At 37.0% G+C, this 27,637-nt stretch overlaps 2 protein-coding genes across 11 annotated transcripts in view; one reads left to right on the top strand and one right to left on the bottom strand.

Moving 5' to 3' along the window:
• The window catches only part of pear1 (platelet endothelial aggregation receptor 1), a 38,285-nt gene extending 33,971 nt beyond the window's left edge, over positions 1-4,314 (top strand). For all 6 annotated transcript variants that reach the window (XM_083552688.1, XM_083552683.1, XM_083552685.1 and 3 more), the window contains one exon: positions 1-4,314. In XM_083552688.1, coding sequence (XP_083408814.1) covers positions 1-143 — 143 coding nt within the window. In that variant the 3' untranslated portion in view covers positions 144-4,314.
• Positions 2,430-27,637, bottom strand: lmna (lamin A). 5 transcript variants are annotated; one of them, XM_083552736.1, is made up of 15 exons: positions 27,549-27,637; positions 25,073-25,182; positions 22,155-22,316; positions 20,969-21,356; positions 9,915-10,071; positions 9,533-9,658; positions 9,164-9,334; positions 8,928-9,053; positions 7,385-7,605; positions 6,984-7,275; positions 6,536-6,643; positions 5,639-5,758; positions 5,489-5,548; positions 4,824-5,054; positions 2,430-4,419 (listed from the first exon to the last, which is right to left on the bottom strand). In XM_083552736.1, the coding sequence occupies exons 4-15, from the start codon at positions 21,313-21,315 to the stop codon at positions 4,384-4,386; spliced, it is 1,995 nt and encodes a 664-aa protein (XP_083408862.1). In that variant the 5' UTR covers positions 21,316-21,356; positions 22,155-22,316; positions 25,073-25,182; positions 27,549-27,637; the 3' UTR covers positions 2,430-4,383. The 5 variants fall into 5 exon arrangements, with proteins under 5 accessions (XP_083408862.1, XP_083408865.1, XP_083408863.1 ...); XM_083552739.1 differs by lacking the exon at positions 25,073-25,182 and having other exon boundaries at positions 27,549-27,633; XM_083552737.1 differs by lacking the exon at positions 27,549-27,637 and having other exon boundaries at positions 25,060-25,150.

The raw sequence follows: 27,637 nt of genomic DNA on the forward strand, positions 1-27,637 counted from the left end.
AACAATGTCCTCTTGGAAACGTTCTGGAACACGATCCTCAGAACCATTACGACTTGCCAGTCAACAGTCACATACCAGGACATTACGACCTGCCACCAGTACGCAGGCCTCCCTCACCATCGCCACGTAGGCAGGCCAACTAATCACAGCCTCAACACCCTCGCATGGGTGAAATCTTAGTGGATGGCATGTTCCTAAAGCACAACCACTGCCTGTTTTACCACTGTATTTTCCATACAAATTAAAGGGGAACAACATCTGTCCCTGCAAGACAGCGGAAAAATAAGGGTGTCACTTACCCAGCCATATAGCATCTGCAAAATGAAGAGATGTTAGAAGAACATGAAACATGCACCCAAAGCACAATGTGTACTGAGACCAGTATTTGGGTAAAGGAAACTGGATTATAACTCCTTGCAGCAGCATAACACTGCCATCTGGTGGACATTGAATTAATTTTTCAACGTATGACAGCTTTACTTCTCGCTTCTCATTTTAATACTGATTTATGGTTTCATGGTATTTGGAAACACTCAAATAAAATAGACCCATCATGAGGTAGATATTACATTTTCATTACAGCTTAATAAAACGTGTCTTCGGAAGGTTGTGCATTATCTCAGCTTTTAATGTCAGTTGAATGTAATCCTTCAAGAATTGTAAATATTGTAAATAAACTGGAAATTTTTATGCATTTCAGTCTGTGTGTAATATGTTTAACCGTTTGTAAGCTTTGTTACAGAAGTCTAGGTATTATTTCACCAATGTAGTTTGTGGACGGATGCAGGCTTCAGCCACAAAGCAGGAGACCTTACAAGTGGTTGAACTGCTGAAATGCATAGTGTGTTGAAAATCAACTATCATCTGTTGCATCACTCAATGAAGAGTTCCCAACTGCCTCTGGAAGCTACATCATCCAAAGAACTATATGTTGAAAGTTTAATGAAATGGATTCACATGGCCAAGCAGCTATACACAAGCCCAAGATCACAGTGAACAATGCCAAGCATGAGTTGGAGTGGGGTAAAACAAATAGCCACTGGATTCAAACTACAGTGACAGTCTAATGGATGACTTTGTGTTGGTCTTTAAAAAGCCTTCCCAGAAGAAGAGTTCAAAATGAGGCGTTAAAATTAATATGCTGTAGATGTGATGGTCAGGTGTCCACACACTTTAAGCCACATAGGATAGCTTGGTGCTCTAAAACAGTGGTCCCCAACCCCCATCCGTGGGTCAATTGTAACGGGCCGCACAGAAAGAATATATAACTTACATGATTTCTGTTTTATTTATTATCTGATTCTGAAATGTTTTATTTTGGAAAATGACCGGATTCTCTCCACCACATCTGTCTATGACTCACTCTTGATGAATGTCATGATGCCTCGATCACATGTCTTACCTCCATCCACTACCTTCTTAAAGAGGCTCCGGCCTGTAACACAAAATACATTACCGCTAAATTCAAACACCAAAACGAGCAAAATAAAAAAAAATAAAAAAAAAAACAACACAGGGGATTCACGTTTATAATTATATTTAAAAATTAACAGTTTTTATGCCGGTCCGTGAAAATATTGTCCGACATTAATCGGGTCCGTGGAGCAAAAAAGTTTGGGGACCACTGCTCTAAAAGACCCAAGAAAATGTCCTTTATGCACTCTCGGTCACTGATAAGCTATTTGATTTGTGGATCAAGAAAATAGTTTTTCCTTTGTTTTGGATCAGTTATTCTGGAAAACATCTGCCACAAGTATTAAAATCAATCACCTCCCTTGTTCATTACTTTAAGTTTTTCAGCCTTCCAAGGTTTATATAAAAAAAGAAGGCAAACATTTTTGTTAAGTTGAAAAGTGCTTAACGATACATACATATCCTGGAATTAAATGCTTGTGATATGATCTGTCCCATGCACATTTACACAAAACCTTTCTAAAAACAAATAATAATAATTATATATTATTTCTATATATATATATGCTTACTGAGGCATAGTAGTGTAGTATCACAGATCAACACAAACCACAACACTGCCATAAATGAGTACACAGGTCCACTCTGCTTAGACAGTTGCACTGCTGCACCAAAAAACGTGCATAGGATTGATAAGTGACCTAGTTTTAATAACTTCTTGCAGAAACACAACACTGCAACCTGGTGGACACTGCCTGTACTCCTAACAGAGAGCATGAGGAAACCTGAGATCTGGTCTCGCTCAATATGAGTGCACATTTGTTAACTGTATACGTTATGTACAGAAAATGTCTATAATTCTGCTTCCTCAGCAAGTTTAATCTTAACACCTACTTTCACACATGAAATACATTTTATTTTAATTCACTATAAAGTGCTACTGGACTGCTTTTGTGTTTTCAGACAAGCCTTTATATTTTCACACATTTTAAATAATGACCTAAAACATCCAAGAGTGCGAAATAGTATTTTTTTTAATGAAAGATTTCAAGGCACTATTTATGCCTACACAATAAACATCAATAATCACCTTTATATGCAGAACAAAAAAAAAAAATATATATATATATATATATATATATATATATATATATATATATATATATATATAAAAAAAAGCAGAAAAAGCAGAAAATGGGGGAAAACATTTGTTGCCAATTACAGAATACACTCTGTTCAAGAACATGAGGGGAAATGGGGAAGTTTTTTTCATAACATAAAAAAATTATAATAATGATTACATTATTCCACCCCATAAATTTTTAAACTTGTTAACATTAATGACTGATGGTCAGGCATTAATTAATAAATCTAAATATATTTAATTTATCAGAAAAATTCAATTTAACTAAATTCCAAAAAAAAAAAAGAAAATAATTGACAAATGTTCCACTGCCTGACCAAAACCCACAGCATTTTAGCATTAGCATTTAAGCATAACATGAAAAGGGAAAAGCGTCCACTAATTTTGCAAGCTAGTGTCCTGTCCACCACCTTCTGAGATACAGAGAAGTTATTTAAGTATCTTAGAATGGGGGCATGTCCTATCCAGCTCTCCAAATGTTCACACACTGTATACATGTCTCCATGAATTCATAAAGCTTTATGAACGTCAGCTAACATGCCAGTAAGGAGTGTTTTCCAAGACCAAAGCCCAACTCTAGTAAGTGAAGGCTACACAGAGTTGGAGGAGTGGACGCCTGCCGTCTAACTAATAGCTGCTTGAAAAGAGAGGAGTGACAACAACAACAGTCAACACTTTCAGCTGTCCAGCACTGAGTACACAAAACAATCAACACTCATACACACCTTTTATACATTGCAATTCGATTTAAATGTTCCACTGTCCTCATAAATATACGAAATCTCAGACTAGAGACTATTCCCATTTTAACTCTTTGGCATTCAATACAAAATTCAGCCCTTCAATGTACACAAAATCACTTGTAATAACTCTATTACTTTTACACATTTCTTGTTCTCCAGACCTTTAAGTTATAATGACTGTTACATCTTAGAAAATAGTTTCAAACTGTTCTATATTCTTAACCACCTTGTTACCTACATGTATTATCTACAGTTGATGGAAAATTGCATAGACTTTCAATTCTCAAAAGCTCAAAAAAATATAAAGGACATATTTCGTATGTCTTGTATGACAACATAAAAAAGGAACCAACATGTAGCTAATATTTGTCTCTAAATCCAACACTGTCCACTGCCTTTGCATAATAGGAAGAAAAGTAGAACACTGACACACGAATCTTTAAGACTACATTCATATTAATACAAACCATATGCCATACAAAAAGCTTCTTAAATAATGTGCCATGATCCTGTTAATCTTTCATGCAAGACTGTGCGTCCTGCCTTTCCAAAATCTGAGTTAGTGTTTAACACTTTGCTGCGCACTTCTGAATTATGAATCCATTTGCGAAAAATTGGAACAAAAATATGCAAATATAGCTTTACAGTACAGTACATTCGAAGACACCCCTGATCCTATGGAAATAAAGATGCTGACAGGAGTGTTAAGATGTGCGTGTTGTGACAGCATTTTATAAGACAGCTGAAGACGGGATCCTGTTCTCTAGATAAGTGTGAATTGATGTGCCTACCTCTCTCTCCATGAACATCTTTAAAGGAAAGCCACTGCATAGCCCACATGCAAAAACTAGCATATAGTACTTTATATACAAACCCCTTATAGCACCCAAGCTGCATGCAAGCAGTCTGCCAGACAGAAGCATTTCATCTAACCTGCAGATTATTACATACAAAACATGAATTACGTATATAAAGTATGAAAAATAAAAAAAATATAGATGACCAAGTTAGAAATCAAGTTGCCCAGTTTGTACATATAACTGATCTTGCTGAACTGAGCAGACAACATGGTTGTTTCTGCATCTACATGATGGAGCAGTTTTCAGGTTTAGGACCACCCTGTGGGTAAAAATAGAAAGAGAATTTTAATACTACAGTAAAAGCTACTCTAGTATAATAGCCAAATTCATAATAAATATAATGGTGTTTTTAAATAGACAATTCAAAATGATGTTATTATATATTATATTATTACAATTATATTTTTGATTTTAAAACAGTATTAAAAGGTAAACAAAGCATAAAACTAAACTAAATAATAATGTCAAGTAAGTGTAACCATATAATTAGCATTTTTCTCTGATGAGAATTTTTCAAAAATAATATTTACACATTTTTCCAAAATTCTTTTATTTTAAAATAAAATTAACAATTTTATGTAAATATTACATTGAATTATTTATTCATTTACTGCTTTATATAATAGCGATATGTACTCTGTGAGGGTACTGTTCATACTGTACCTGTCTGGGTTTGTCATTGCCAAATATAAAGTGGGAGTGGGAGTGGGAGACCAGGCCTTCAGGAAGTCCCCCTCCCCCTCCACTAGTGTAAGAGCGAGAGGCGCTAGAGACCCCAGAGCTCACTGACACACAGGTGCCTGCAGCCTTGTCTGATGGCTGACCACATGAACCACAGATCACTGTGCGGCTACGCAGGTTATACTCTCCATCTCCACATGTACTATGAGCAGCCTACACGAGTTAAACAGTCACAAAAGAGAAACATTTTAAAGTTGTTCATGATAATTAAAAAAGGCTATGAGGATGCTTTGAAGATTCATGTAGAGCTATATAGATGTGTCACTGTTTTATAAAAAAAATTGAATTTGCTAAAAAAAAAAAAAATACATTAATGCATAAAACAGGGCTGGAAACATGCATAAGCCTTTTTTTATTGCAATTTATAAATGAGACCTCAGAGCAGCCCAGAGTTTAACAGGTGATGCATCAGTAATATTGGTCCGTGGGGAAACACAGTGCTCCGTGTGTAGTTAAATGAACTAAACAAAGCTTTTTGTATTATAATTACTCAAGTTGCTCAAGAATTCGTTTCAACCCTAGTCCAATTGTATGAAGTTTAGGATAAAAAAAAAAAAAGAAAAATGCTAATGTCAAAGAATACATACCATTTCCTCATCATCATCTTCCTGGAACAGTGTGCGTGTCACTTTCCGCATTGCCATCTCCTAGAGAAAGAATTAAAATGAGCAAAATTTTTGAAAATGTTCTAAAGTAAATTAACTCCAAGATGTCGAGGGGAGTGGTTCATGCCGCACCTCTCCACTGGAGTTGACCAGGGTAGTCTGGAAGAGATCTCCACTTCCCCAGGAGTTCTGACCCTTCCATACCAGGTCAGAAGGAGGACTGTGGGTCCCCCCAGCTCCTGAGGCCCAGATCTGTCAACACAGAGACAAACAGAGACAGTGTGAGTACAATTTACTTGAGAAGACACTTTGTTGTTAAACATCCTATCAATGGCATTGATATGCATTAATATGCAGTTGTTCCTTCCCCTGTGCTGATGTAATAGCCTCAACACTTCTGGAAAGTCCAGAGTTTTAAGTCTTACTGTAAAGATTTCTCCTTTTTAGCCACACGAGCATTATTGAGGAAGCCTATGAACACAAACGGTGTTCAGTAGCGTTGAGGTCAAGATTCTGTGAGACTTAGTTAAGTCCTTTAACACCAACTTTGTCATACCATGTCTTTATGGGCCTTGATCCAGGGGCACAGTAATGTGGGAACAAGTACAAGCCTCTTAGTTTCAGTCAAATATATATAACAGAGCGCTGAAGGTTTTTGTATGCCAACATCATAAACGTATGAAAGTCTTAGCTAACTTTCATAGCATCACATACAGTATATCTAACAACAGAATGGGCACCCTTTAAATAAACCCACAGGTGTTTAACTTATACCAGCACTCAATTGATCGAGAGAGAGAGAGAGAGAGAGAGAGAGAGAGAGAGAGAGAGAGAGAGAGAGAGAGAGAGAAATTTAAATACTGTATATGGTTCAGTTGTTTTTTTTTTTTTTTTACATATTACTGTGCTTACGAACTTGATTGTGAAAATGAAAACCCAGCATATAATACTTAAGACTTGATTTACACTTGGTGACTTTTTGACACCACTGAGAATTCACTACCATTGTGAAGTGTGTGATTAACTCACTGTAACGGTCTGTCCTGCTTTGAGGGTGAATTTAGGTGGGAACTTGAAAATGATTGGAGTACCAGAGCCCACTTGTCTCTTCACCTGCCAGTGGCCCAAAAGCTGGTCCTGAGAAGAGGAAAACAGAAACAGTAGAACAGATTATAGTACAGTGTGAGTGAAAATATAACAATAAAAGTATACTATGACGATATAAAAGATTTATATAGCGAGTTCCAAGTGTAGAAGTTCCTATGTAATAGGCTTTATTTAATTTATAACAACCCAAATAAAGTCAAAGTAAATATACTAAAAGTATATTTTAAATACACATACATTTATTAATTGAACTTTGGAACTACATATTATAACCTTATTTTTAATGTTTTTAATTATTAGTGTGAATTTGCCTTGCATCATATTACTGTGGACATTATCATGGGGACTTTAAATGTTATTTCCCTCTTACCTGATCAGACTTGTTGTTGAGACGGACATATTTGCCCTCTAGATCCACCTCATCCACAGTGACTCGGCCACTGGCTGATGCCTGCTGGGAAATGCGAGTGCGTGTCACTGTTCCACCAGTCACGCTGGACGCCTCACTGTCTGTATCATTTAGGCGCCGTTTTTTAGCACTTCCAGATGAAGTGCGAGTAGTGCTGCTATGAGCCATCCGGGTTTGAGTGTGTGCGCCAGAGCCTGAGGTACGAGTGACGGATATCACACGACCAGGAGGAGGACTTGGAGAGAGACGTAGCCTACAGGAAAAAGTGTGGTTAGTAAGAAGACCCACTGGTTGCACTCAGCTGAGTTCCATGACAAGGTTCAGCATGTTAATATTCATCACATCCATTATTTGTTTCTTACCTCTCTTCTTCTCCTTCTAGCAGTTTCCGGTAAGCACTGATCTCCATGTCCAGAGCCAGCTTGATGTCCAGCAGCTCCTGGTATTCATCCAGCTGCTGCTGCATGCGGTGGCGCATGTCTGCCATTTCCTTCTCCTTCTCCTCCAACCGGCGGCGCATGAGATCTCTCTCGCGAGACAGAGACTCTTCCAGCTCACGCACTTTAGCTTCCCGGGCAGCCAGCTAATACACATGACAAATTGATGTAGGAATGAATAGATCATATACAATTCCCAACATCATACATTTACCATTATATTGTACATTATTTCAAAATATTTTTTCATTTGTGCTTTTATTACAGCATTACAGTTATAAGGCCGGATCTCAGTGCTCACCCCATCCCCCAAATATGTTGGTTAAAATTTTTAAACTGAATGGCCTGTTAATTTGTCTCCAAAAGACAGCTTTTAACTTCCAGTTGGTGGTGCCATTGAGCTACAGAGAGTGGTCTTTGGATCATGACTAACTTAATAATGGGAAAAACCTGAATGAATGAATGAAAAATAAATAAAATAAAAAAACTCCCTCACATTGCAAAAAAACGAAAAAATAAACTACTCTATTGATACTATTGAATACTGAGCCATACTAGAGTGCAGAGAAAGTGCTTCTGTGACCATTTGGAAAAACACTGGCAGCACACAGAAAACAAGTGAATCAAACATCAATGAGTCTCCTCTTCCGTTACTCTAAAAATTCTTTAAAAAGATGTATACAAATAAATGCAAATCTTGTGAAATTAAGTGGGTAACCAGTACATTGTGCAAACATAACACAGAACAAAAAGATAAGAAGAGGGAAGTAATCAAGAATCTTCAAGCCATTAAAATCAGAGTATAGACTGGATATTTTTCCTGAAGGTCATAAACTTACAAACAACAGGCTTAACAAAGTCAACATTTTCAGCAACACTATTTGCAAAAAAATAATAATAATAATTCTAATAATTTGAGTGTCATTTGATTTGGAACGTTTTTGGTAATGTATCAGCATATTAATATGTATTTATGTATTAGTTTATTATGTATTTATTTTGTTGGACAACAGTATATTTGTCTATAAGGTCTATAAGTATATAAATAGAGTATAGAGTATAGTATAGATTGCAGTACAGTGATACTGGTTAATTGAACGAACTGTGAATATGTCAAAAGATTTATGCGAAACAGTCAAGTAATGTCGTCTTTGGTTTGCAGGATTATTAATCCTGAAAACTGGTTAATCTATCAAAAACATTTAGTATTGTGTATACAATTTTGTTTTAATCAGTAAGATTTAGATGTTTGCAGTGCTTGGCCAATCTAGATGATGTATTTTAGAGGGTGTAGGTTTTCATAAATCTAAAGTTTTATAAAATATAATTTGGATAAGCAAATAGAGCTGTGCAATAAATCTGTTTATACAGCATACTTCGCTGGAACAGCCATGTCTATTCAATAAACTGAAACTCGTGACCGTGTACGTTTTTTTTTTTTTTTTGTTAATCTGTAATGATTACTCACCTGCTTTTGGAGCTGGGACAGCTGAGCAGACATGCTCTCCATCCTCACACGTGTCTGCTGCAGTTCCTCATGAGCTGCTCCAACTAGGTGACTGTTCCTATCGGCAGACTGACGCGCATTTTCCAGCTAGAGGACAAAACCAAATGTTAATGGCATAGAATTTGGACTGAGTCTGCATTTAACTCATCTGAAGAAGAATCTGTTGAATAAGAACAACCACAGCCAGATTAGGCTACCTTGGCAGTGAAGGTCTTCTCAATCTCCTCCTTGTAAATGCGGACCTGATCCTCGTGCTGGCCACGAAGTTCAATCAGAGCCTCAGCTAGCTTGCTCTCAAGGTCTTGCGGTCTACCGCTGTCGATCTCCACCACTCGTGACTCATGCCTACGCTTCGACTCGCGCAGCTCCTGCAACACCAAAGGACCTCATATTAGAAACATTCTGTGCATGAATTATGATTGGGTGCGCTATTAAATAGCTCTATATTGTCTGTTCACCTGTTAGCTTATAGGGGATTAAAAAAAAAAAAAAAAAGGTGCTTCCCACACTCACTACAGCTTTACAGTGGAGATCTTTAGGCACATTAATGATTATAGAGCAGTAACCTCAGCATAGATGTTCTTCTGGAACTCCAGCTCCTCTTTCAAAGTCTGGATGCGGTTCTCTGCATCCACCCTCCTCAGCATCTCATCCTGCAGTTGCTTCTTAGCATCATTCAGACTGCCTTCCAACTACAAATAAACACAATGTTTTCAGATTTTGACTGTTTCAAGTGAAGGGAGGAATATGACCATTAGAAACCACGAGAAAAACTTAGACAATGCAATATATTCTATTAATCCAAGCCTGTGTGAATAAATCATTGTTCTAAAATACACTCAAAAGACCAGAGAGTCTTTTCAAGAATTTTGTTCTCAACTACAGCCAACATTTATCGACTGATACAAGTAGACTACAAGATAACCATCTAGTATATAGTATGTCTACCTTGGCTAACTGAGACTTCAGATCCCTGACTTCAGCCTCTAGAGTCCTCTTCTCTCCCAGGGCTGTGGTGAGAGAAGCATCCTTGGAGTTGAGGAGAGCTTCCAGATCCTTCAGCCTGGCCAGAGCCGACTCCAGTTCAGCCTCTTTCTTACTGTTCCTACAGACACACATAAGCAAGACAAGAGGAAAGTTTATGCACAGAAGAAACCAATGAAAAAAAATGTTAACTGTACTTTACTATTGTATCACTCGATGGTAATTTAGAACTGTTATATATTATAGCAATCAGAAATCCCATTTATTTCTTACCTTGTTTGTAGTATATTGTGCTTGTTTTTGTTGTTTTTAATGTTTTATTCCGTTTCTGTCACACATTGAATTTTTTCCACATAGCCCTACTTATAAATGAACCCTCAGTGGAGCTCAGTAGGCTTGTTACATGTATAAAAATATCACAAATGACTGTGGATAGATGGCAATCGCTCCAGAAACCTAGCAATTTTAGCTGCCACAGGGTAAAATATGAGCATTAAAATTCGTCTCAGATAGATGAGCCGATCTCGAACACTCAAGTATGACAAAACACATGAGCTTGTAGGACTATTTTCCATAAAAGTTTGCAGGCCTACCTTTTTTTGTGATTTCAAATGGTTAACTTAAGCATAGAGTCTGAACCTTGTAAAAAAAAAAAAAAACTATAAAACATGACCTTAACTGCCCTTGCCATATTATTAACAGCCAGTAAAAACTCAACACCATATGGGTTTTACTGCCAGGCCATTTATTTAACTTTGGATAAACACCAACAAAACACAACAAAAATGCAACCCATAATAGAGGCAAACCATCTTAGTAAACAGATTGGGAAAAGAATTGCTGAATGGAGGAGGGCACTTTAGTGCCAGCATGGGATTGAATTAGGAAAAGAACCAGAGAAAGAGCCAGTGTGATGCTGACATGAAATGTTACAGCCCCCCCAGGATTTGGCCCCACTGTCACAAAAGATAACCAGCTGAACTGAGATGTTTTCCAGAAGACAAACCCTGCCTACCCTCCCTGCAAATCTCCCTGCCTTTTCATCTCAACTGTTCATTCACAAAGATACATAAATATTTGCACAGAAATCTAAATTGCAGACACAATAATCTTATGACCAGCATGCAAATATACTCCAAGTGCTTCATTTAATTGTGACTATGGTTCTATCAATAGTTGTAATCTTACATATTATAGATTTCTACATGGCATGGTAAGGAGGTGCTGGGTGACTTCATGGTGATAATTAAAATAATCTGAGCTCTTCTATTTGTCATCAAGAAATGACCCAACACCTTCCCAACCACTACTGAGCTACAGCTACACTGCATCCCCCCCCAGGCAGCCACAAAAAAAAAGCAAGCCAACAAAAAAGAAAAAAAAAAAGAAAAACGAAGATAAAAGTAGAAAATAAATAAATAAATAAATAAAACCATGATGTTATGACTAGGTGGAGTTTGGATGTAGTGTGTTGTGGATAATCCAGCATTTTCTTTTGATCAAAATCCATTAGGAACTTGGATTGCATTTGGAATCACGCAATGCAGGCTGAGACTTACTTTTGGTGGTCTAAAGAAACAAAATCGCAGTAAAGAGTACAACTTACTCACCAAACCACAATGTTTTGCTCCCCTGCTGACAGATTTAAGTTTTGTTCTCATTATACCAGGCTAAATGTTTTGAAAAGTGATGACTTATGTGATGATAAAGAGCAGCATTGTGAACCTAATTCTTTGCTTTTCTTTTTTGTGGGGGCTTAGACTGGAAGTCAAGGAAAGATCTCTGCACTCTGTTTGTTTGACAATGCTGCTTCAGGTTTAAAGTTTGTTAGCCAGGAATTTGCATAGAACATCTTCAAACAAAAGCAGAAATTCCCCGCTACATATTATAATTTCATTATTAGGGTCTGCAAATTGTTTAGATGAACATTTTTTCCAATGTATATCTGCTTATCATGCTACATATCTTAAAAAAAAAAAAACTATCACTGCCACAGTATAATCCTTGGATCAGGTCCACCTATTGTCTTTGTAAAAATAAAGAAAAAGCTGCCTATAAAGCCATTTCCTAGTTCCAGAGAAAATCATAAAAGCCCTGCTGCTGTGTAAATACTCCTCTTTTCTGTGTTTGCTACTATTAAATGTTGGCCCTAGAAGAACACACTGGGTTGAGCTTGGAGTTTAATACTGCATTAACTATCACAATCTCAGGACCATATTGAATAGATTAAAAAAGACAAGAACAATGGGGCTAGGAGAAAAAAATAAACAGAATTGAAAAAGCAGAACAAAAAAATGGGTATTAAAATGTATTGTGGTATTCTAATTTCTAATGCACAGACAGTAAATCATTCGCTTGTACATGAAGAGAACATGGAGGGAAGAACAAGCTGTGGCCATTTATTATCACAAAGGAAACATCACAGGGCATAATGAAAGCAAACAGAGAGAAGCAAAAATGTGAAAGCCTCTAGAAAGAGAGAAAGAGAGAAAGAGAGAGAGAGAGGGGGGGGGGGGGGGTTGTTGTGTGTTTATGAGTGTGTGAGAAACAGGAATGTGTCCCAATGGCATTAATATCTTAATTCAGGTCTGTGATTAAATAGCCCTCACAATAAACACATTCTCAAAGCTTTCCTGTTGAATGCTGATGCCAGGAGGAATTTGACTGAGTACCGATCATGGAAATCCTGGCTACAATATCTTCAAGGACACTGGGACTGGGCTTTCCCTAAACACTACCGTTGCCATGGACTAAAATAGGTCTTTAACCAACTACTGCCAAACCACTGCGAGCAAAAACACACTTCCCACAAAACCTCAAAACACACACTATTCCTCAGACTCGTTCAGGAATTAGGTGAATGGGTGTGTTACCCTGGAGGCACCCCTATCATAAGGGATTCTAAGTAGAAACCTTTAGCAATCTAAGAACCAAAAAAACCCAGAAGTGTCAGAAGAGTTGTGTAAAAAATTCCAGCTAATCCAGATAAGTTAGGAAGTGGACTAGACAAGTCATGTTATAAAAACAATGTCATTTCCCATAAAAGGCCACCCGTATACATGCACACACACCTTTAAACACCATCACAAACTGCCAGGCAAACACACAAGTTATAGGGCTTAGCACAAGCGCAAAAAAAACAAAAAAAAAAAAACACACAAGCACGTTTTTTAGATACACCTGTGCATGCGTGACATCCCGTTTTCTCTTAGTATCTGCATTCCTGTCATTCTTTTCTTGAACCAGCATTTATTGCACACACTGCCCTTCTGCTGCTGTTAAAGTTCACACCGCCTATAGTAACGCACAAATGATTTCACACGTCTGCATATGGATCCATTCTTCAAAATATGCAGGTAGCAGAGGCAGGATACTTATATAACTTGTTTGTTTGCAAACTTAAAAGTAAGGAGATTTCAGCACTTTTCATTGCACGGTTATTTCAAGTGTCTGCATAAACACTACAGTAAACCTAAACATAACTGACGTAGCTCACTTCTCATTCCTTGTGTTTGCCAGTGTTCCAGTGTTGGGTGGTGCCATGTGTGAGTCACTCTATAAACAGTCCAGTTTTAATTAAGGGGCCTGCTTGCTCCCAGTGGACCTAAACACTTCCCTTCTTACCAAAGGACAACTCTAACTCAAAAACAGAGGGTTATATTATTTGGAATATTGTTGAAAAAGGAAAAGGTCTTCATATAAACAGTCTGGAAATAGCAGCTGCACAAGTCAAAAGCATGACCTTATCTATATAAACTAGGAGGTGGGAATTGAGAGAAGTTTCCAGAATGTTGCATAAAGCTGGGAAATATATACAAAATAAAAAGGTTGATATAGCAAAAAGATGCTGGATATGCTCTGATATATCCGGTTAAAATATTCAATGCATTTAGAAACTCTTTGCAATCAGATACTAGGGACATACTGTGTTAATGTAGTAAATTTCACAAGAAAACCGTTTGAATCAAGGCAAAGGAATGCTCGCTCCGAGACAACCTGAAATCAGGGTGAAATGGAAGATTGGGCTACACATCACTGACAGTGCAATGCCAGAGATCTACATGATAATGCACAACTTAGATGAACACAGAAAAGTTTTAAAATGCTTCCAGAAACTGCATCACTTCATTAAATGTAAAAAAAATACAAAAGTTTATATATATATATATATATGAAATGACAGAGACTATTTACCATAACCTCAGACACGCCCTTTAGATAGCAAGGACAAAACAGAAACACGACTTTCTGCAGTACGATTATTTGTCTCTTAAATTTTTAGGTAAATGAAGAAAGAACAGTTATTATAACATTAAGAAACTCAGAGTGTTAAGCATATGATGTGTGCACACCATTTTGGTGTAGATTTAAGGGTGTGTATTGTATGCTGAACTGAAATTTTCACCAGCAAATCACAAACATTCTTCCCTCTTGCACCAACAAATGCCTTTACCCCTTGGCAGAGTCGGACAAATAGTAATAATTTGCATAATTTGATTAACACGTCAACACACGCTGAAAAATTACTGAGAGCTTGTATACTCATTGGTGATTGATTAACATTAAAGTACACAAGAAGTACACAAGTATACACAGTATGTAATGCACAAACTGTTACAATGATCTGCAGTGGTAATTTGTAGATGTTTAGAGTAGAAGTAGCCAGCGTGGCACTTTAGTAGTTGCACACTGTTCCAGAAGCCGGTGACTCACTCTCTCCTTGAGTCCACCAACTATAGCAGGACCACATCTTCTGTAGTATAGTCTGTTATTTCATAATAAATCAAAGTGTTTCTACACAAACCCATCATACAAGCAGATTTTATATCCACTCATTTCTTCTCAACAAAGAACTTCACACAGCTGGCTCTAGTTTAGAGTTGGATGGCAGCTCTGTCTCTGTGTTTGTCTCAATGTGTGTGTGTGTGGTTGTGGTGGGGGTTGGGGGGAGCAAGCCTCCTCTCACACAACAAGCCTCATGGCATGGCCACGTGAGAATCCATTCACACACAAACTACGGTCATAGTCTCCAATGTTTGTGGCCAGGACTTCTTTCCAATCCTCACTGCAGCTCACCTGAGACCACAAGTTGCATTAATGTGTGGTTTGATTCTACTCATTACCTCTCAATTCCGATTATTACCAATGACAAATTAGAATTAACGTAGAAGCAGTAAAATGTACATCATGTATAACTAATACAGGCAGAACTAGAAAAGTGGAAGCAGATTGTTGGTTGATTTTTTTGAGCAGGAAAGTAAATGGAAGTTACTCGTACTGGAAAGTTTGTGCAGTGTGCCTGTGTGTGCCTGTGTGTGCCTGTGTGTGTGTGTGTGTGTGTGTGCGCACGCACATGTGTGTGAGAGAGAATATTCTGGACCAAAATCTCTTTTTTTAATAATACTGAGTGACTGACTCATAGCTGCTTGGCCATTTATAGTTTACAAAAGCCATGGAAACTCTGATCCACTTAACTCCACACACACACACACACACACACACACAGGCACACAGGCACACTGCACAAACTTTCCTGTACGAGTGGCAAGTTAGACCAGCACTATAGACAGCTAAAATCATTCAACTTTTACCACACAAAATGTCTTTGTATAGTTCTTAAAACCCATCTGGTTTCCATTGCAGATTCATGAGTGAGCACAGAATGCACCTCAGTGGAGCCTGAAGAACCAAAGATTAGAAAAAACAAGAGTGAATTGAAGGTTTTACAGGAAAGCGTAATCACACAACTATTCTGAGCATATAAGACTGACTCTCGGTCTCACCTTACACAACCTGTGAACATTGTGACAGGTGAGCTCAGATCATGATAATGTTGTTGAACCAGCAGCTAGCTCGAGGGTGAAACTACATACCCTTAAAAGAAAAGACAGACATAAAGAATTGAAAATAGATATGACTTTATTCAAATCCATTCCTATACTCATTTTTAGATCCACCCAGCCTCCAGCCCGATCTCACCACAAGCATCATGTGATCAAGCGGCCTTAGAGTTTTAAGAGTTAAGAAAGCATGTGAAGTGAACGGGAAGTGAGCCACAGTCATCGCTGTGTCCTTTTTAGGCCATGGTGTCCTGAGCTAAGCACCACAGAGTTGCGTTCAAAGCTGCATTCACAGGAATGTGTCATTCTAAGAGGTTATAAATAAAAATGTTTGTTCCAATTGTATCCATGTACAGATAATTTTGAACAAATGGACAATATCTTAATTTGATTATAAATATATTTTATACAAGTTAATACTAAATGTGACTTTTTCCCTTCTGTAAATATACTGTATATAGCAAAGACAGCATTATTTAGTTAAATATGTAACGATCCAGGAAACAGTAGAAAATAGGAAATAGTAAACAGGAAAATGTGATGTGTTATTACACATGCATTTTCCCACTGATATGCCAACTGCCTGAAACTTAAAACGCTTCAGTTTAATTTTAGTGTTCATAAATAGTTCATAAAATTATAGCTAAACATTGCAGCCCCTTTCAGACATATACAGAGGAAATACTACTATAGGTACATGTAATAAGATGACAAGTAACGTTTATAAATATGATGCACATTAAATGTTCCCTCAAAAAAAAAAAAAAAAAAAAAAAAAAAAAAAAGCTTTGTTTAAGGATAAAGTATAAACCGCCTCAGGTATTGCAGACTTTGATAAATACCAAGGCAACTGTGAGGAACTGAGATACTTGTCTGTTCATGTTGCTGGATGGATTTGGTTTAATTGTGAGCTCCCAAAAACAATGCCAACATTTGTTTGAGCCAAAAAGGTGCGAGCCCATATCAAGCAGCACAACCACACCCATGCGCAACATTTGAAATCGAAACTATCAAACACAATGAAAAGTTTGGCCATTTGTCTGTGCAACAAAAATGCTTGGCAACAGAATTCTGTGGCATGTGCTGGCCATATTGTCAAAATGCCTACATTTTTCTTCACTACAAGTCGACCGCCAATTTTTTACGATTTTGTGAATTTTGTGGCAAACATACATTACACATAAAAATACACTCAATGGGTTATGGTTCATTCCACATGTGACAACATGCCTTAGTGGCACTATTAGGCTGATAGGGATTGTCTCCGTTTACTGAGTAGCGAGAGGTAGTACTTCCTACTAACCCAGTTTCATGTCAATATAACCTAATGTTTTGATCTGCATGTTTAGCCTGCATTAGCATGTTTGTTGTTGTTTTTTTTGTTTGTTTTTTTTGTGCTGGTTCCAAGTAAAGTATTATAACTTCACAGCCATGCAAAAGGTATTAAATGTAGTAGCCTACATTTTATTTGTATTTAATTTAACAGTAAAATGATATTTAAAGGCAAAACACACAGCATCACTCACTGAACATTGTTTGTGCTAGCATGTTCTTTACAAGCTTACTTTGTTCTTTACAAAGTAAGCCAGTGCTGATTTTACCCCCTAAATTATAAACCCACATCTGCTATCCTTTTACTCATCTACCATGTGGTTAGCATTGGTTTAAATACATCAGGCTACAAAAGAGCCTATTCTAATAACCACAGGTTAAAACTGACTCATTAACAGCACCTGTCTCTATCTCTCTCCTCACACTTATGGGGCACACCACCAAAACATAGGGCCCACTGTTTGCTAATAATCAGGGAAGGCATATGCTCATGTCTGGTGTGGGGTAGTGCAACAGTGGGCACATATAGACGTGTCATTCATCTATTTCAGGCCATGTGTTCATGACTTGCTACTTCACAAGGCCAGAGTTACAGAAAGTTAGTGTAAACTGATCTCAGCGAGGGTATCTGAAAATGACACTGTGTCTCCAGGGGGGTTCCCACATGTTTACCAAGCACTGAATCAGCCTGATTATTAATTTTCATATACATTGTTGTATAGTTTTTAATTATATGCATTTTTTTATGCATCTAGCCAATAATCTTTCATTAAAAAAACAATAATCAGTCTTAAAATAAACAATACTACTGCACAAACAAAAATGGTAAATGTAACAAATGTAATAAAATACTGTGTCTTTTATAATGCTTTACAAATCAGTATATATGGGTATATATGTCAATCACATTATACAGGCCAATCAGTGCATCAAAGTGTAGATTTTCCTAATAAAATGTCCACATTTAAAAACACTGTATTAAATATTACATTGTATTTTATCATTGATTATTAGTACTCCCCTTCTGACATTCAGTTTTTAACCCAAAAAAACAGTCCCTTTACTCATTTAGGTGAGAGGTTTCGTGTACTGGGATCTCATTCTGAGACAGTCTGCTTTCCTTATAGCCACAAAAAGGCTGATGAGTCAGAGCTCATTCCAGTCAGCGCCAACTCACACACCCGTGGTATGGTTGCAGCATTGCCACGGCAACCAAACACTCCCAAACAGCAGAAGCTACTGAAGCAGTTTGAAAGAGAAGGTGAAGGAGCTGAGCGTAAATCAGCATCATGGGATAACTGATTGAGGAAAGCTTACCGGAACATGCGTCACAGTTACTCTGGGCAACAATGCATTGTGTCCGCTTGTGTCCATATCTTAAAGACTAACCTTTTCAGAAGAAAATAGCACTGCTGTATAATCTTAATCGCAACTTAATCACAAATTTTTCTGTTCTACATTTAACCTTAAATAAATACTTCAGGTTTTTATACTCTAATCAACATGAGCATGGATGTTTATTATTAGTGAAAACCAATAATCAACATAGAGCATAAAGACAAAATATTATTCTAAATGTTTAAAAGTAATTATGGGGTTCTGCTTTATTATAATTATCATTTAAATTGCTATGTTTCCACACGTACAGTTTTAATTGTCAGATGAGTGCAACATGGCGGATTTTGGTGCTTGATTTGAGACTTGCCGCATCAGTAAAACAAATGTTTAGTCATTAAAAATAATTTGGTACGGTGTAGTTTATTATTTTTATGATTAAAAAAGGACGTTGTGAATAAATGTGTTGGGTTGAAGGTTTTATATATTTTCTTTTATAAAAATGGTCAAACAGAAATGCATGCAGATAAAAATTGGTGACGTTAAAATGAATAATGCTTTAATTTTGACAGCCCTGTAAAAAAAAAAAAAAAATTTTTTTTTTATAAAATATATATATATATATATATATATATATATATATATATATATATATATATATATATATATATATATATATATATATATATATATATATATATATATATATATATATATACACATACACACACACACACACACATTATATATATATATATATATATATATATATATATATATATATATATATATATATATATATATATACACATATACATACACACACACACACACACACACACACACACACGTATATATACACACACACACACACACACACACACACACACACACACACACACACACACACACACACATATATATATATATATACACACACATACATACACACACACAGAGAGAGAGAGAACCCCCGATGACTATTTTTTTTATTTTATATATATATATATATATATATATATATATATATATATATATATATATATATATATATATATATATATATATATATATTTTTTTTTTATTTATTTATTTTATTTTTTTACACACGCACACAGAGAGAGTGGGCCACGCCTAGCTTACACATCTAACATACAACACATCTAACATCAGTGAAAGCAGAACAAACAATGCTGGCAGTTAATAAATGAGTCGTCAAATGGCTCCTAGTGTTTCCCTAATCTAATCTAGTTGCCATGACAGTATATGATCCACCTTGGTTTTGCCATTTCTTTCAGAAGGCGTCAGCATTTATAATATTTACACAGCAAGTAAATATATCAGAGCTTAGCTTTTCCTAAGGCGAAAGGGAGGAAAGAGTATGCAAATCACACCACAAATATTCCAGTCCCTTGCCTTGATCCCGTTCAACCAGTCACATACTGTGACCACCAAAAATCTATAAAAGCTTCTTGAAGGCTTGGGATTGATGCAAAAAAGGTGTTAATCATTATTCCAGTACTGGACTTGATAACTCTTATCAAAGAAGGTCAAATATAAGGAGTAGTGCAACAAGAACATCAACATAACCCAACTGTAGAACAATGCACTCCCTGATAAACAAAATGTAATGCAAATAAAACAGCGCTTAAAGCCCAACAGTGTTAATAGCTACCTGTACAGCAGATCACTCAAGTTGGTTCAATTATTTAGTACGTTATTCAAATGAAAAATAATTAGCATGTTCGGTAACCACGACAGGGCGCGGCAAGACATTGCATCTAAATTCGTTATTGCCATACTGCTCAAGGTTGCTAGACAACATACCTTTCGACCTGACATTACAACTCTGCTGCTGGAATGTGTGTAAGCAAATGACTCAAAGCTTTGCAGGGTGGGCAACTTGTGCAAATGTTCCCTTGGGGATTAAGAATAAATATCTTTACCTCTGCAACCTTCTCTAACAACTTACATGTTAAGATATAGTAATCATGTGGGTGTAAAACATGAGTGGTGAAAAATGTTGAGGTGTAAAAATCGGGATTAGTCTAGGTAAAGCGCTGAAGGCACTGTGTCTGGGTACAGAATTCCTGCTTTAGGGAATTCCTATTTAGATTTCGTGTCTGCAAAGAGACTACAGAGCAGAAAAAGCAGGGGAATGTGGGTTGCTCTGTGAACTAGTCTACTTGCTCATAATGTTAAATTCATCACAATGGCCAAGGTAGTAATAATAGATGCAAAGAATGCACAGACTTCAAAGCATAGAAAAACATTAACTCAGGTAAACATGCAAATCTGTTAGATCAGTGCTTAAAATACTTAATAAATGAATGAGAATAAATAAATAAATTAGAACTTAAGTTGGTTGATGACTAAATCTATAATGCTCTCTGAGTTTGTAGCAAGATAAATGATTAATACAATTCTAATCTAATTTAGAATTATAGCCATCCAAGAAGCCAAAGACTGCAGACTTCACAGCTGGAGGGTATCTGTTGCATGTATTAATACCTGGCTTTTAGCTCTTTGTAGTCCTCACGGATCTTGCTGAGCTCTAGCTGCAGCCTGGCTCTCTCCTTGGCCACCGAGTCGAGAGTTTTGCGAGCATCCGCCAGCTCATTCTCGTATGCTGCCTTCATGCCGCTCAGCTCCCGGCTGATCTCCGTCTCCGACTCCGTGATGCGCAGTCGCAGGCCTGCATTTTCAACCTCCAGAGAGCGCACCTTATCGATGTACACTGCTAGACGGTCGTTCAAGTTGCACAGGTCCTCTTTCTCCTGCAGGCGAGTAATACGCGTGGGCGAAGGCATGCTGGTTGCCCCACCACGGGTTGTTCGCTTCTGAGCTGGACTCTCCATTACTGGCCTTGAGAAGGGTTCCGAAGACTAGAGCAGTAAAACTGTGTGGAGAAAAGAAGAGTGAAGTGGGGTAGAATTGTACTTTAGAACTGATTGGAAGATGGACGAGTGCAACAACATTTTACGTCTACTCCAACACAGCTCTGTGAAAGCCAAAAATAAATAAATAGATCTGTTTTCCCAGACAGGATTACTCAAATTATGCTAAAAAAGAATTGTGAAAGAATTGTGTATAGTGAATCACCATTTCAATTTAGTCATAGAATAAGCTTATTGCGTATTCATCAACGTGGCCGATTGTTGTTCTGAGATTAATTCATGACCAAGATTCAGTCATCAACTGCTCCATATGTTTACTACCTCCCTGCTCTGCCCATCCCTGCCACTCTGTACCACACCCATTTACAAAAACTTTTATGTGTAAATCTAAAACAACTTCTTAACTGTTACATCAGTCACAAACATGAAACAACTTCATTCGCAAGTTTAAAATAATTTCTAAGCAAACTTCAAACGTGCACAAACATTTAAAAGCATAGCATTTAATAGAATATTATGATATTTAGTTCATTATAAATCAAAGATGACTGTGAGAAAAGCAAAATAGTTTCATTTTCAGACCATTTTACTTCATTGGACAAACACTGAGAAAGTTCTAAAAGCAATTAGACACTCCCCCACCACACCCACCATCCCAGAAAATGTTCATGCTAGATTGGGAAAGCACCCTCAGAAGGGCAAAGGGGGAAAAAATCCATCTTACACACACTAAAATACTTCAAAAGCATTCCCATTTTATAAGAAAACATAGCTTTGAAATAATAGTTACATGTTTTTACCTGATCGAGGGAAGTCTTGCAGAGCAATGCTCTTGGAGATCAGAATGTTTGTGGAAGCTTGCTGTAGCTGCTACTTCTCACTGTAGTGGAGGAGTTTCTAAGTGTCTGGACTGCCTTTTTCACTCAGTCTCTGGCCTTGGCTCGCTGCCTTTCAGCCCTTCCCTAACAGGAAAAAATGAGAGAGGGAAAGTAGGTGGGACTGGAAAAGGGAGGGCGGCACCATGAAGGAGAGCAGAGCCTTGCTGTTTTCTATCTAGCATTTTCTCTCTCCCTCTTCCTCTCATTATTTCTCCTCGGCCCAGTTCTTCAGGTCTCATTTCGTTGTCTTGGATAGTTTCTATAATAATAATAATAATAATAATTCTAATCCTATTGAAAATTTTAGTGAATAACAAAAAGTGAAAGTGAAAGTTCTACAAGTTAAAAAAAAAAACCTTTTAGTCCTTTGCACACAAAATTATTCTTCAGTCCACCTTAGGCAAGCCTGCAATATACAGTATAATCGCTGATCGTCCAAATATACAGGCACAAATAAAGACTTTCCATAAAATCCATATAAAACCATACTAAAAAACCCCATCTGCTATATATCCGTTCAAAATAATGAAGATGTAGATACAAGACACAAACCATACAGTATATAAAGTAATTCCCAGGCAGGCTACTTGTGAACACAATATTTATTGCAGAGGGGTGGCTTCCTAAAAATGAACTGTCCAATCAGGTCTGTAAACAGAAGAAAACTGACAGAAGTCTGGGAGGGCACATGGGCTGTGTAGCAAAACAGTATTTTTAACTCTGACTTGCACCTAACTAAAAATTCTTCTCCTCTCCAATCCCCTTCACACACTTGGCTTTAAACTGACAATATGATGCAAACAAAGTGACAATGATTTTTAGTCAGCCATTAAGCGTTAACTTCTCAGCCGAATAAGGCAGTGCTCATGAAGCAAACACTCGTTTGTATCTCAAGGCTCTTGAACTGGGGATCAGAGTTATCAGTTCCTGCAACGAGAATCAGAGGATGAATGAGCAAAAAAACTCTGCAGTAGAGTTTCTAACCATGGCACACTTAGGTGTTTTCCCTGCATTAAAAGTCCAAATGGTGATGCACTGAATATCTTTTAGCGGGGAAATCACCAGACTTTCTTTGTGATGCTCAAAGATAAAGGCAGCGTAGTGGTAAAGTGGGTTACTGATTCAAACCTGAGCTGGGATTACTGTCTGTGTAGAACGTTCCATGTTGTTCCTATGTCTGTGCAAGTTCTTAGTTTCCTCCCATTTTCACTAATCATGCCAATGGGTGGATTGGCTCCAGTAAACTGGCACAAGCTACAGTAGGTGGCGCCAAGCTTCAGAAAGCATTCCTCTTGTTAAATGACAGCACTGGAAATTATGGTGTAATCTGCTATTGTATTCAATCAACCTTAAAGTTTAACAGTTTGTGTATTTTGAAAGGCTCCCACCATTCCAAGGAGTAGTGAATAATTCCCCTATGATTCTCAGGTCATGCCTACCAGTATTACACACACATCTCTGTTCCACAGCAGGGTTGTTGTTCCTCCAGGCATGTCTGCACCCACTGCATTCTTTACTACACAAGGCTGAAGGCTCTTTCAGGGTAAATCGTCATCTGACTTAGAGCACACTGTGAAGACCATTCTTAGACAACAATCATCACCTGAATAGTGGAAAAGCACCTTATAGAGACTTCAGAAGCCAATTACCAGAAATAAACAAATGTTTAAAATTCTTATCCACCAATGAACAAATTAAAAATGAATCATTAGAATTAAGATGAGCTTCAATGGTGTCCAATATTTATTCTGTAGTTAAGTTTCCATCAGAATTCATCAAAACGTTTATCCAATCAACAGCTTCCTGCTTTGCCCATAATTCTGTTTCAGTACCAGCTGATTAAGGTGACTCGCTTCAGCTCTATCTAATGAAATCAATGCATCAGTGCTTCCATCCTTTAATCCGTCAGGCTCTCTTACCTCCTTATTTGTATACTTGGCTCAAACAGATCAGCTTCCATGATAATTCCGGCATCAGCACCAACAAGCGTGTCATCTTGCATCTCTTACTAGTCAAGCCAAACATTCGACATAGCTACATCGATTAAGCTGCACTGCATGCTGCATCCTTGAGTCCAATGTTTGTAGTCTCTGCTACTTCAAAGTTTGACACTGAAAGTCTGCACAGAAGTGAACAGTGATACCTACACATAACCTTTGGTTGAAGATTGTTGGATTGTTTCTTTTATTAAACAAATGCATCTATGCAAGCAATTTCCCCCTTTAATAATCACTACCTTCTTTTGAGAATAACAAAAAACACCAACTAACAAATGTACACTATTATAGCCATGCATAATATTTCTAAATAGACGAATGTGTCTTGGGATTTTTCTTTTTTTATATAAAATGTTAATGCAGAATGAAACAATATGCTGGGGGGTTGACCTGCCAAAAATCCTGTTTATTTTAAATAATGTTTTCTAATAAATCACAGCCTGGGGCTCCAGAGTTCAGCACACACACACACACACACACACACACACACACACACACACACACACACACACACACATAACACACATAACACACACGTCTTCAATATAATAATAAGAAATCATTAACACGAACATGAGTCTTTCCCTGGGCCGGTTGAGTCATGCAGGAGTTTAAAGGTTGATTTCTCTGGAGCACTAAAAACGTTGTATTTGCGCAAGGTTACATTATATATGGACGAACAGCTGAGTCATGGAGCAGGAATTAAATCTTTCCAGATACTTTCGCAATTCAAGTACAAAAAAAAAAAAAACAACTGACGGTACAAACCCGAATTTGGTCTTATGAAATACACATTGAAGCGTCTGGAAAAATAAAATGCATGAACTCACGGGAATATCGTACCTAAATGTGGTAAAGTTTGAGAGTGTGTAAGCTGCAGCATTCCTCCTCGCTCCTATCAACCGAGTGTGACACAAATGCTCTCCTCTTCCCTCTAGTGGACATTAAAAACACTACAACAAAGGAAATGTAGGATCAGGGACAAAATCGAAGTCTGAACCTGTTATCAATTTGTTTTGCTTCTCGACATAGAATATTCAGATTTCCATAGATTCCCCTATTCACCTAAACTTCCCAAAACGTTACCTGTAGCCAATGATTGCTAATCAGCAATGATAAGAATTGTTTAAAACAATTAGGTTTGTTGCTTTGAGAGAAAAAACAATACAAACCCTCCCAAAATTTGCAGTGGTTTTAATGGAAACTGTAATGGTCCTTGTGGGTCTCTGTTGGCAATTCTACTGGTGGCTTGTTGTATCTAGGGAATACCACTGAGGACCAGTAGAACACCTTTGGCACCATATTGGTATCCACTGCACACCTATTTAGTATCCCGATTCCAATAAGTTTCTACAATGGTTTGATAATAATAATATAATGATGTACATAAACACACTACATAATGGAAACCATTTGCTCGTGGTTTTAAGTATGAACAGCTGATGTTTTTTTTAATCAGAAAACACTTTCTGTGACTTTTTTTTTTTTTTTTTTTTTAGCAGAGTGGTTTCTAGATGGGCATGTGCTCTCAAAGAAAACAGAATAATGGACCCATTTGAAGCCACGTGGGTTTAATATGGAGCCAAATAAAATATGTATATGGACACTGCTTGGGTGGCCAGTATTTCCTAAGCAACCCGCATAGGACCTGCATAGACATGTTGATTGCATACTTTTCAGCACAATGCTTTATATGGAAAGGGCCATACTTACTCAAATAAATAATCTAATTGGTATATGACTTTATATTTGAGATATTATTTTAAAATTGGTAACTAATATGTCTTTTAAACAAACAAAAATACAGTAACAACAACAACAACAACAACAATAATAATAATAATAATAATAATAATAATAATAATAATAATAATATATTTATGCTTTTGCTCAAGTGAAGAATTTGTGTACTTCTACAGCATGTCATTAAAAAGATCAACCACTGGCAAACAAGTGTTAAGCAACAAAATAAATACCTTTAAAAATAACAAGTATATAAATGGAAATAAACATGTATAGAAATGTGTACTACACGATCACTGTGCCTTTAAATGATATCACTATAATATAAATAGTGACAGCAGCTGTGCTGTGCTCTTTGCTGAAATCCAAAGCCACTTTGTCAAACACTTCCTATTCATTCAGTGCTGGGAACAAAAGAGTGGGCCTGTTTAAACATCCAAGCTGTTCCACTGGTAAATAAAGCTTAGAATAATTACAGTCTGTACAAGCAAAATGCAGATGGATACACAATGTTTTGGATTAGATTATTTCAGATGGTCTGCTATACAAATTAATGCAATTTCTAATGCTGTAGAACATGCTATTCTTCTAGAAACTGATTTTCATATCTGCAAAATGTGTAGGTTTAGCAGCAATACATTAATTCATTAACGTTTTAAAACATTAAGGTACATGGTTTTGTATGTACTGTACATGGAATGGATGGATAAATATGGGTGAACGGCAGGTGGAAGTGTGGCCAAAAAAAGTATGCCGGGGCCAGGATCCTTTGCATCGTAATTAAACCAAATTTGTTGCTATTCATCCTTAACGTCTGACAAATCTCGGTATTCACATTCCGATTGTTCAGAGTGTCATTTTATGAAACATTTTACATAAGAAGTGATGGGAGGATGATCATGAGTACCCTCACATAAATGTACCCAGGTTGGGGAGCAGCTCTATTATGTGGCTTTGAAAAGAGTTTGAGGTCGAGGCATATCTAGATATATGATTTATAGGATAGTTTATGGCTCACTTTGAGAACATATCCAGTTTTGGTGGGTCATTATGTGCAGTCACTACATTTAAAGAAACAGTCTTTCTAAAGTGTCAACATCGGTGAGATATGAAAGCAGCTAAATGTATAAATATATAACATCTATATAAAATATAATTATATTTCTGCTCCATATTTAATGTTTTTTTTTTTTTTTTAATACTACGCTGTTGAATATATTAGACACTTTATGCCATCTAAAAGCGGCTGCATATGGTAAACAGGTCTATGTAAAATGTAATTTAACACTGGTGCCCTCTAGTGGAATACAGGAGGACTAACCATTTGGAAAGCTTCTTCTCGCCATTACTGCAAATACGAACACGTGTTATTAAGACTGTAATGTATTTGTGGCATTGCACACAAACTCCTTTAAGATCAATACCCAGAAGTTTAATACCAAAACAAATCAGACAAATACAAAGGGATAATCCAAACCCAGAGTCAAAAACTACTAGCTAGTAACACTATAAGAGACAAATGCTTAAGCAACTTGGCAAAACAACAACAACAACAACAACAAAAAAGTGCTCATACCGTAAGATTGGCGTATTTATAAGCAGTGAGAAAATTACAAACAGCTGCTACTAATCCATGATCACAACTGGATTACAATGGTGCTGATC

The sequence above is a fragment of the Silurus aristotelis genome (genome assembly GCF_946808225.1).
Source record: "Silurus aristotelis genome assembly, chromosome: 1".
NCBI lineage: Eukaryota > Metazoa > Chordata > Actinopteri > Siluriformes > Siluridae > Silurus > Silurus aristotelis.

Coding starts and splice junctions, on each gene's coding strand:
- lmna (XM_083552736.1), bottom strand. CDS start 21,315: ATGGAGAGTCCAGCTCAGAAGCGAACAACCCGTGGTGGGGCAACCAGC. Junction 10,072..20,968: donor TACAAAGAGCTAAAAGCCAG/GTATTAATACAT, acceptor GTGTGTCTGTAG/GAACAGTAAGAAAGAGGCTG. Junction 9,054..9,163: donor AGAAGACCTTCACTGCCAAG/GTAGCCTAATCT, acceptor TTTGTCCTCTAG/CTGGAAAATGCGCGTCAGTC.